The following is an 11,589-nucleotide window of genomic DNA, read 5'->3' as shown; positions in this document are numbered from 1 at the left end:
GGAGACTTTCTAATTGCTTCCTTTTGGGGTGGAGGTGTCAGAATCCTCAGAAACCTTAGGCAGCAATTGACCAAAGGGAGTTCTGGGGACCTGGCACACCCCAGGTTTGGCACCCCTGAGGAATGCCTTGACCCTATTCTGAGGGGCTCTGAGACACATAGTGTCTCAGGGTCTGGATCCTGGGGATTTCAGTGTGACCTCGAGAAATGCTATGACATATATACCGGAGAAGACTGCTTGGACATCATTTTAAACCAATAATAATTTTTTATTAGCTAGTCAGTGATTACACTGAGGAGCAAAACAGAAAGCCTCACAAGTTGGGGGGGGAAAATAAAAGACAGCAACAGAACCCATTTACCTGTGCTGAGCAGTAAGAGAGGCTAAGAAGGGGCACTTGCTCTTGCTAGATCTAGGGAGCTCTGCTCTGGAACATGGGTTCATCAGCCTGCGCAGGAACAAGATGGCATTTTTGAGGGCTAATTCATTTTTCTCTAGAACTATTGTGACTAGAAAAGGCTGCTCCTGGGCGTGGCTGGGGCACAGCTGCAGGTGAACCTGGGTGGTATGATCAGGGTTCATCAGCCTGCGCAGGAACAAGATGGCATTTTTGAGGGCTAATTCATTTTTCTCTAGAACTATTGTGACTAGAAAAGGCTGCTCCTGGGCGTGGCTGGGGCACAGCTGCAGGTGAACCTGGGTGGTATGATCAGGGCAGCCAGTCTCTAGAAATCACTATGGGACTTGCTGTAAGTTAGGGATCAGAATATGTGTGGTTTAAGCAAGAATGAGAAACACACTGGGATTGTCTTTCTCTGTGCTCATGCTGTCTGCTGTTGGGCATGGTTAAATGATCATGGTCAGTGATAGAGCAGAGTTGATGCCTTCCCGCTCCTACTGTCTTCTAGAAAGCAGAACCCCAGTCAGGCACCGTTCTCTCTCATCCCAGTCTTCCTGACAGCTTTGTTCTGCCTGGTCAGCTCCTAGTCTGATTCCCGGTGTTTCTCTTCCTCCTCTTTGCATTTCTCCTTTCTCTGCCAAATGGAAACTGCTCAGAAAACCTAAGGAGAAATAAAAAATTGCTCAACATCCTTAACCGTCAGACAAAATGCAAGTCAAAATGACTCAGAGAGTTCATCCTACACCTGTGAGAATGGCTAAGATCAAAAACACAAATGACAGCTTATGCTGGAGAGGATGTGGAGCAAAGGGAGCACTCCTCCACTGTTGGTAGGAATGCAAACTTGTACTGCCATTTTGGAAAACAATATGGTAGTTCCTCAGAAAATTTGGAGTCAATCTACCTCAAAATCCAACTATAGCATGCTTGACCATATACCCAAAGGATACTCCATCACACCACAAGGATACTTGCTCAACTATGTTCATAATAGCTTTTTCATAATATCCAGAATCTGAAAACAACATAGATGCCCCTTAAATGAAGAATGGATAAAGAAAATGTTGTACATTTACACAATAGAGTATCTGTTACTCCTCTGTTAAAAAAAATGACATCATGAAATTTTCAGGTCAATGGATAGAACTAGGAAAAAAAAAATAGCATCGTGAGTGAGGTAACCCAGACCCAGAAAGACAAAGAAGGTATGTACTCACTCATAAGTGGATATTAGCTGTAAAGTAAAGGATAACTATGCTACAATCCACAGACCCAGAGAGGTTAGGTAATAATGAAGGTCCAAGCGGGGAACACATGGCTCTAAATTCGGAAAAGGAAATAGAAGAGATCTCTTATGTGGACTAGGGATGGTTGGTGATGGGAACATGAAGGGTCAGGTTGGGGGATGGATGGAGTGGGAGAGTACTGAAAGAGATAACTGGAAGGGGGCATTTTGGGATCAGGTATAAAAAACCCCAGAAGTCTACAAGGATGACTGCAGCTAAGACTCCTTGAAATCGATGATATGTAGCCTGAACTGGCCATATCCTGTTATCAGATTGGTGACTACCTCAACTGTCATCAGAGAGGCTTCACCCAGTAACTGATGGAGATTTGCAGAGACCCACAACCAAACATTACGCTACCTTTGAGGAATATTGCTAGAGAGAGGAAGAAAAGACTGTAGCAGTCAGAGGGGTCAAGGACATCATGAGAAAACTCACAGAGCCTAAAGACGCTCACAGCATCTTAACCAACAATCAGGGAGTCTACATAGAACCAACTTAGGGGCTCTACATACTTGTGCCAGTTGTGTGGCTCGGTCTACTTGTGAAACTCCTACCCATGAGAATAGGGGCTGTCCCTAATGCCTTGGCTGGCTTTTGGAAAGGTATTCTTCATACTGGATTGACTTGTCCAGCCTAAATACTAGGGGAGGTACTCGGTCCTGCTACAACTTTATATGCCATGATTTGTTGATACCCATGAGAGGCCTGCCCTTTTCTAAACAGAAACAATGGAAGAGTGAATTGGGGAGTGGTAGGAGAGGAGGGAGGGAAAACTTCAGTAAAGATGTAAAATAAATAAATTTGATTCATAAAAAATGAGTAATTGAATATTTAGTTAATTATATACAACTACAATATAAAATAACATCTCTGAATTTGATTCTCTTTTTATATTTGATGTCTTTAATAAGGAAAGTTTTCAGTGTTAAACTAAGTGAAATATTTGTGTTGTAAAAGAAGTAGAATGCCCCTCTTACATTATAAATTAAATACTTTAATAATTTGCTATAAGATTCAAAAATTATGCAGATTCTCTTTCACCTGTGTCTCTGATGTACACAGCACTGTTGTGTTTTTTAAGAATTTGATTAAAATTCTGAGCAAAAAGAACTGATTATAGTTAATCTCATCTCTCCCTCTCTAGGCAGGGGGCAAGCCTGAACAATGGCCTCAGAGGACCACATGCCAGGCCCTGTGTGCCTCATTGAGAATGTGAAAGGCCAACTGGTAGCCAACCAGGAGGCTCTGCGGATCCTGTCTGCCATCAAGAAGCCAGTGGTGGTGGTGGCCATCGTGGGTCTCTACCGCACAGGCAAGTCCTACTTGATGAACAAACTGGCTGGGAAGAAATCAGGTAAGTTCCTCCAACACAGCTGGGCTGGGTTCCCTGAGTCTACTCACTTTGTCTGCTTTTCCCTGAAACTGGAGTTATAGGCAGTTATGAGCTAAGAGCTGAACTCTGGTCCACTACAAGAGCTGCAGGCACACTTAACCACTCAGCCATCTTTTCTTTTCGATTATGCTAATTTTATTATCGCCATCTTGAAGCACTTGCTTCCACATGTCTAATCCCTCATTCCTCTCTGTTTCCAGGCTTCTCTCTGGGCTCCACAGTGCAGTCTCACACCAAGGGGATCTGGATGTGGTGTGTGCCTCATCCCCAGAAGGCAGGCCGCACCCTAGTTCTGCTTGACACAGAGGGCCTGGGAGATGTGGAGAAGGTAAGGACTGAGGGCTCAGTGTGCAATTTATCCCCTCATCTCTAAATATTATGCCCTGTTACCCTGTTCCCTATGCCATTTTAAACCATTTACACTCAGTGTGTGTGTGTGTGTGTGTGTGTGTGTGTGTGTGTGTCCTGCTGCACAACAGGTGGGGTCAGTTCTCTTTTCCACCATGCAGCTTCGGAACATTGAACTCAGCTCTAACTTGGCTGAAAGCATTTTTTTCCCACCAAGTCTTCTCACTGGAAATCTAGTTTTTCACTCAGAGTTTGAACTTCATCATTGAATCCTGTTCATTTTTGGCTACGTGACATGTAGTCATGTTTAGTCAACAAAGAGGAGGGAACGAGTCACAAGACCGGCTCACAGAACAGCAGTGTGGCAGCCTGCAGTGTTAAGACACTAGCAACAGACTAAGCAGGACTAGTGAGAATCATTGCAAATAAAACCCCAAACCAAAGAACATTCACCTGCGAGTGCCGTGGACAGCATCTGTAGGTTCATTGCTGGTTTTGTTTTGTTTTGTTTTGTTTTGTTTTGTACCTTGCAAAGGTCACAATGGCTTCCCTCACTTTTTTAGGCAAATGTTTCCTCTCACGAAATCAGTATATTTAATCACTGATGATCTGGGAGTCACATAAGAGCAAAACATACTCCTGAACCACATGTATTCTTACTTCCAGGGTGACAACCAGAACGACTGCTGGATCTTTGCCCTGGCTGTACTTCTAAGCAGCATCTTTGTGTACAATAGCATGGGAGCCATCAACCAGCAGGCCATGGACCAGCTGCAGTATCCTTTCTGAGGTGCAGCCCTACCTTCTGTGACTCTAGATCTTCCTTAATGCAACATAAAAGATAAAAATAACTCATATGTATGTAGCTACCGTGTTCACACCAATGTTAGGAACAAGGCAAATGAAGGTTTGGGGCTAGGGTCCAGGAAGATGTGGAACTAATACAGGATGGTCACCTGGAGCTGTGGTTGGTGTCTGGTTGTTTATGGGTTTTCCTTAATTATCTGTTCAGCTATGTGACAGAGCTGACAGACAGAATCAGAACAAGATCCTCATCTGACCAGGATGAGTTGGAGGACTCAGATGAATTTGTGAGCTTCTTTCCAGATTTCGTGTGGACTCTGAGAGACTTCTCTCTCGAGCTGAAAGTAAATGGGGAATCCATCTCCCCAGATGAATACCTGGAGAATTCCCTAAAGCTTATACAGGGTAAGGGGCTGATACCTGGTAAATGAGGATTTCAAAACCCTGAAAATTCAGATTTTTCTATCTATAATTTTCTTATTCCTGGTGCTCCTCTTTCTTCTAGCTGGCTACTCTTAAGAATTAGTGCTTAATATAAAATTTGATAGATGAATTAAACATCTTCTCTTTTGTTCTAGAAATAAGTTTGTCTTTCACTTGCCCTTTAGAGTGATTGATTTGACCTCCCTGCCCTGGACTTGTTTTAAGATGAAACACAAAATATGGTACACAATGATTATATATTTGAGAAATGTAGATCAAAGTGTTACCAGAAATGAAGCCCAAACTTTGGGAAATTGTGGCCTACACAAAACTGTTCATCTGCCAGGCATCTTTGGAAATGAAATGACACTGAACTCGAGAGATTACATGTTGTCTATGCACACAGTCCAGATTTTTATAAAGCATTTTAGATGACTGTAAATTCTTAAAATAGGCAATCCCCATTTTGGTTTGTTGTTGTTGTTATTTTGCATTTTCAGGGTCTCACTATGTAACGGAGGCTGACCTCAACTTATAATTCTCCTGCCTTGGCTTCCAGTGGTCCAGAATTTCAAAAGCTCACATGACTGAATTTTAAAACATATACTCACCTTCCAGGACCTGGTTGAAAATCCTGTTTTCTACTCTATCTAGGTACCAGCCAAAAAGAAAAAGAAAAACAGTTAAATCTGCCACGGCTCTGTATCCGTAAATTCTTCCCAAAGAAGAAATGCTTTGTCTTTGAGCGACCAGTACAAGGGAAAAAGCTTGGCCAGCTGGAAGCATTGCAGGATGAAGACCTGGACTCTGACTTCGTGGAACAAGTGGCAGATTTCTGTTCCTACGTGTTCAGCTCTTCCAAGGTTAAGACGCTTTCAGGAGGCATCAAGGTCAATGGACCACGTGAGTCCCTTCCCAGTCCTGCTCAGTGCTTAGGCCACAGTACCATGAGATAGCAATGACCTACTTCAACCTTGAAGAAATGTAGGCCTATCACCACTGTAGTGTGAAGCTGTAGATGGTACCAGCATTTATAATAGATTTTTCTGTATCACAGTTTCTTGTTGAATAAAAAGAAAAGGGGGCAAAAGAAAAAAAAAAGCCTTTTTTAAATTACCCAGAAACCTGGTTCTGTGTCCACCAGTGTTATATGAACTAAACAGATGTGGCCCTTAATACATAAGTACAATAATATCTGCATGGAGCTAGTGAGTATCATCAGCGAATACACAAAGTTCCCTTGGGCAATGCTATTTGTTTCTAATCAACCTGATGGAGAATTTTTGACTGGAAGAGTACATTTTGCTCCTGAATTGGAGTGAAATGTTTACTATGGACAGGACTGGTGACACAGACAAATATTATAGAGGTGTGGAGCCTGTTCTCATGGTGGTGCTGGTTTAAAAATGGGCACAAGCATTGCACGGACCCAGGCTCTTGAAATCTCCATCCGACATTCTTAGCCTTTGGGGTCTCAGACTTCAGGAGAGGGTCTTTGCACAGAGTAATGTCTAATCCCATCAAGGTGAAGTAGAGGCTGAGAGGCTTATGTCTGTCATTCTTCCAAATGATGCTGAGGACAATGATGCTTTCAGGCACCAGTGATTGACATATCCAGAATTCCACAGAATAGTGTCCCCTTCATCCTTCTGTAGCAAATATTGTCACCTGTTTCCTGGTTGTAGGACTAAAGAGTTTGGTGGCAACCTATGTGAATACTATCAGCGGTGGGGGTCTGCCCTGCATGGAGAATGCTGTCCTGACTTTGTCCCAGACAGAGAATGCAGCTGCAGTGCAAAGGGCCATTGCCCACTATGACCAGCAGATGAGCCAGAAGTTGCAGCTGCCCACGGAAAACCTCCAGGAGCTGCTGGACCTTCACAGGGCCAATGAGAAAGAAGCCATCAAGATCTTCATGGAAAATTCCTTCAAAGATGTTAACCAAGTGTTCCTAACAGAATTAGTGGTAATAGTTCTCTCAGGTTTACCTGGATATAGAATTGGAAGTCAAACTTCTATGAAGAAATGAAATGGGTGTGTGAAGAGTGCAAATGTTACTAGATTTTCAAGTACTAACTGCTAGATATTAATAAATAGAATAAATAGTAAAAATGGGTTGTCACAGACTCAAAATTTTAAAACATTTCTCCTTTCATGAATAAGTTTCTAACATTTCTCCTCACTGAATTAAATACAGAAAAGTAATTAGAGTGTCTGATCAAATTGCATGCCCAGTGTCAGCAGACTGATTCAGGCGAATAGCAAAGAAAATGTTAGCCCTAGTTATTAACATTGAACCATGTTTATTCTATGTTCCATCTGTCACCCGGTCTGGAAAAAGTAGTTTGCCTCTAAAGGTGTGAATCTCTGCATCGAAATCCATGGCCAAGGAACAAAGATGATGTCGGTAAAAAGCTGGATCAGAGGAAGGAAGGGGGTCCTTATCATCAGTACTTAGAAGTTTTCCTCTGGTTGTTTTTTTTTTCTTCTGCGTTTGTTTTTCTTTTGAGAAATGATCCCAGAAATTCTAAACTCAGTTTTTTTCTTTCTTTCTTTTTTTATCATTCTTACATTAAAGACGAAGTTAGAAAGGAAGCAAGAGGAATTTCTCAAGAAGAATGCACAGGCATCCTCAGACCGCTGCTCAGCTCTGCTCCAGGATATTTTTGGTCCACTAGAAGAGGACGTGAAGCAGGGAGTTTATTACAAACCAAGGGGTTATTGTCTTTTTAACCAGAAGTTACAGGAGTTGAAGAAAAAGTACTATAACACACCCGGAAAGGGGGTGCAGGTAACCAAGGTTGTGTGTGTGTACTGGGAAGCTGTTGACCTGGTTCAGACTGCAGTGTGATCCCCCAAGCATCTGTGAGAGGCTCTTACTGTCTGCATTTCAGGCATTTGCTCCTTCAACATCACATACGTGAAGGACACTGAATGTGTCCTGCTTACTCATCAGAGAGAGTGCACTCACTCAACACTTGAGTTCACACCAGACAATCACATTATCCACCAGTGTGACTGTCACCCTGTGTTTCAGCAGGACTCTTTGTGTTTCAAAGGGCCCAATGATGGCCTCTTAAACAAAACTTGTAATTCATCAGTTTGGACTTCACACTGGCTTTAAACAACAACTGTGTCAGATAATAACGTCCTATGTCTGTCTGTCCATCAGTCTTCTGCAGCCCCAACTTCCATTCTTGTCTCATTCCCTCAGATCTTTTTGTTCTCCGCGAGGGCGACAGCACACTTTCCCATCTTTCACCATGGTACCATTAACTCTAAAGTTCGAGCCCTCAATCTGAAAAGACAATCTTCGTTTTTTAAAACAGTCCTCCAATAAAAGATATTCTTTAGTGGAGTCCAGCCCGAACTGTTTGCCTGTTTCTGTAACTGGAACTTTTAGTACCAAGAGGCATCACTAGAGGAAAGTGGGTAGGAGGAAGGCACAAAAGTTTGCAGTGATTCCTGATGTTAACTTCATGTTCTCTGAATTTGGAGGCTGAAGATGCTCTGCAGAAGTTTTTGCAGTCCAAGGAAGATGTGATTGAGGCAATTCTACAGACAGACCAGGCTCTGACAGAAAAGGAAAAGGAGATTGAAGGTGAGGCACAAATTAAGGGGTTATATGCCCTGCACAGCTGTGAAATGTTTAAATTACTTGTAAACCTGGAACCTTAAAGCTGAGCTAAAAGAGCAAACAAAGCTGTATCTTACTGACTTGCACCAGGCTTGGTAGTACTATGACGTCGGCAGTAACAAGGAAGCAGGTGAAGAGAAGAGAGCAGCACGTGGTGTATTTTCACCATCCTTCCTGCTTTTCCTTGCAGTGGAGCGTGTGAAAGCTGAAGCTGCAGAGACTGCCTCAAAAATACTGGAGGAAATGCAACAGAAGAACGATCAGTTGATGAGAGAGAAAGAGAAGAGCTACCAGGAACGCATGCAACAGCTGACTGAGAAGATGGAGAAGGAACAGGCCCAGATGAGGGAGGAGCACCAGAGGGCCATTGAGCACAAACTTCAGGTATTTTAATTGCTAATTGCACCACCACTGTGTTCTCGTCATTCAAAAAAAAAAAAATCTTACGTGTGTATGTGTGTTTGTATGTGTGTATTTCACTGTGTGTGTTTCTCTGTGTGTGTGCGTGTATGTTTATTTGCATGTGTGCATATAGCATCTATAGAGGCTGAAAGGGAGTCCAATCCCCAGGAGCTGCAATTATAGGTGGTGGGAACTGCCTGATTTGGAGACTTACAACTGAATTTCGGTTTACAGGCCTTTTTATTGCTGAGCCTTCTATCCAGCCTCCTGTTCTCTCCATTTCTATTCATCATGAAATGTAATGAAGCCTAAAGTCTAACCAAGCCTGTTCCCTTATGATCTTTATTCCTAAACACCCACTCGGGAGTCAATTGTCCCATGTCTGGTGATTAAGTTAGTAATGTGTAATGAAGTCACACTAAGTCCTTTAGTAATATATCTGTTTATTTATGACAGCTATTCTCTTTATGTTTTATCTTTATTTCTTTCTTAATACTCCTTGAACCAAAAACTATATCCCTATTACATGGAAGAAACACAGGTTCACCTAAGATTAAAAAATATACAAACTTAGTACTTTGGGAAGTAAAGGCAGGAGAATCAAAAGGTCAAAGTCATCCTCAGTTATATAGGACATTCAAAACCAACCAGGGCAATAGACCCTGTCTCAGATATAAATAAAGATAAATAGATAGATAGATAGATAGATAGATAGATAGATAGATAGATAGACAAACACTATTTATAAGATACATATGACATGTCTATTCCATCTTACCTGGTATGTGTTTATATCTAAGAGAGTTTATATCTATGTGTCAGCCTGTCTGTTCCTCCATTTTCCTACTCTGCTCCTAGAGTGTGTTCAGTTGGGAGTTAGATGAGGAAATTCATTATCTTCAGTCTAGGGCTCTGATTTTTATACCCATCATCTGTCACCCTGTTACCAAGTTGTGGAAGCTTACACTAAATTTACTCTACCTCTCTGTCTCTGTCTGTGTCTCTCTCTTTCTCTTTTGTCCTCATTCTCTCTCCTCTCTCTTTTCTGTCTCTGTATGAATGTGTGTGTGTGTGTGTGTGTGTGTGTGTGTGTGTGTGTGTATTTGTGTTAGTGTTTCTTCATGTGTGGGCATGGATGTGAAGGCCAGAGATCTCCTTTCATCCTTCCTCCCTCACTCTCCACCATATTTTTGGAGGCAGGGGTCTCTCTCTGTAACTCAAGCTCACTGATGGGGGTCACTGTCTATATCTGACTTCCCTGCCTGTTATTACAAAACAGGGCTGTGTCTAGCTTTAACTTGGGTGCTCAGGATTCCAGCTCGGGTCTTATGCTTGTGCAGCAGGCATGTTACTGACAGTCATCCTCCAGCCTCTAGACTAAATTCCTTAGTCTATGATTCAGAGCATTAGTCAGATTTTCAGAATTCATTCCTGTGTTGTGTATTTATATAAGATATGAATAGACTGATGTACTAAAGTCTATAATGTTAAAATTTGAAGTCAAACACATGATTAAGATTACCTACAGGAGTCATAGGCAACCAATGTGAAACAAAAACTGTACTGATAATTTAGGGTTATCAAGGGAAATGTTTTTAGCTAAAGGAAGCCCAGAAGTGACAACAGCTGCCCAAAGAAAATGATAGTTTTGCAGGGAATAGAAAATCCAAAAAAAGAAAATTTTGAATATTAAAGTTTACTCATGACTAAAAACAAGTTAAAGAAGCATAATAAAAATCCAGGGTAAAGAAAATTTTAAGTGATTAAATAATGAAAATTAATTACTATAGAACCTGCATAGAACATGGGGATGAATTCATGTGATGGCTCATTCTCTCCACTTTTCACTTTTTTAGGAACAGGACCGACTCCTAAAGGAGACCTTCCAGCAGGAGCGCCAAAGTCTCCAGGAAGAAATAATAGCTCTCCATGAAGAGGCAGCTTCACGCAAATGCATCATAAGCTGAAGGCCTAAAGAACAGTGATTTCCTAACACTCAAAATAGAGATGAATAGGCTGCAGAACTGGGAACAAGAGTGGCTCCGGTTGATAATAATTGGGTCCTGCATCAAAGAACTAAAAATCTGCAAAGACGTTCAGTTTAATCATTGAAATCATGTTCATCTTCATAAATGATTTTGCACTAAGGATGCCATTGAGATCTTTATCATAAGGGAGGTACTAACAGCACTGCCCAGAAGAAAGTTTGTTTTCCAGGTAATCTCCAGGAGGCAAATGGACACTGAACCTTTGCTCCAAGTTGCCTAGAAAGGTGATGGGTCTGAAGGCCAGTCTCATTCCTTACTGGAGACAATGAAAAGTTCTCCATTATTTCAAAATTGCTCAATCTTTCAGCAGTGGCATGATTTGTGGTGGGAGATAATCCTACCAACACACTCTGCACGGAGTGTGTGTGTGTGTGTGTGTGTGTGTGTGTGTGTGTGTGTGTGATGGAAGAAGTCATTGGCATGACAAGGAGAAGAATCCACAAATCCATGGGTGAAGTAGGAAGTGTTTCAATGCACATAAATTGAAACTATAACAGAAATTTCCAAACTTTAAGAGTTGGCTTTGAATTACATAGTAACACGATACTTAAGCATAACATAAGAGCAGTAACTTTAAAAATGAACATTAAATGATGATGTGTAATCTGTAGCTATCAAAGGCACTTTAACAATTTATCTGTAACAATTTATCCATAAACTTACACTACTCTTTCCTATTATTAGCTCTTGGAATCCTGTTGATTTTTCACAAACAGAACAAAGATTGTTTCCCATCTATTGACGAGTTCTTAGTACTATGGAGTATAGACAAACTGTGTTCCAACTGCCAAAAATGCAAGGTATAGTTAGCATCTTTTAATGGGATTGAGAGCAGAGCAAACATG

The 11,589-nt window shown here is 41.6% G+C and overlaps 1 protein-coding gene across 1 annotated transcript; it reads left to right on the top strand.

The window, feature by feature from the left end:
- Positions 1 to 2,853: 2,853 nt before the first annotated feature.
- Positions 2,854 to 10,663, top strand: LOC121465578 (guanylate-binding protein 1-like). Its single transcript, XM_041678852.1, has 10 exons — positions 2,854 to 3,043; positions 3,283 to 3,410; positions 4,097 to 4,206; positions 4,443 to 4,639; positions 5,312 to 5,560; positions 6,343 to 6,623; positions 7,236 to 7,448; positions 8,156 to 8,258; positions 8,485 to 8,678; positions 10,553 to 10,663. Exons 1-10 carry the CDS (start codon positions 2,854 to 2,856, stop codon positions 10,661 to 10,663), a joined length of 1,776 nt encoding a protein of 591 aa, XP_041534786.1.
- Positions 10,664 to 11,589: the final 926 nt, after the last annotated feature.

Source organism: Microtus oregoni, unplaced genomic scaffold (assembly GCF_018167655.1).
Source record: "Microtus oregoni isolate MIOR12 unplaced genomic scaffold, Mior012 000000F_ref0000247, whole genome shotgun sequence".
Classification (NCBI taxonomy): Eukaryota; Metazoa; Chordata; class Mammalia; order Rodentia; family Cricetidae; genus Microtus; species Microtus oregoni.
The sequence above is the reverse complement of the archived record's forward strand: the minus strand, read 5'-3'. Positions and strand labels throughout refer to the sequence as shown.

What these genes read in the sequence shown, in the direction of transcription:
- LOC121465578 (XM_041678852.1), top strand. Translation starts at nt 2,854, where the DNA reads ATGGCCTCAGAGGACCACATGCCAGGCCCTGTGTGCCTCATTGAGAAT. An exon ending in GCCTGGGAGATGTGGAGAAG is followed by an intron (nt 3,411 to 4,096) that starts GTAAGGACTGAG and finishes TCTTACTTCCAG; the next exon opens with GGTGACAACCAGAACGACTG. An exon ending in CATCAAGGTCAATGGACCAC is followed by an intron (nt 5,561 to 6,342) that starts GTGAGTCCCTTC and finishes TCCTGGTTGTAG; the next exon opens with GACTAAAGAGTTTGGTGGCA.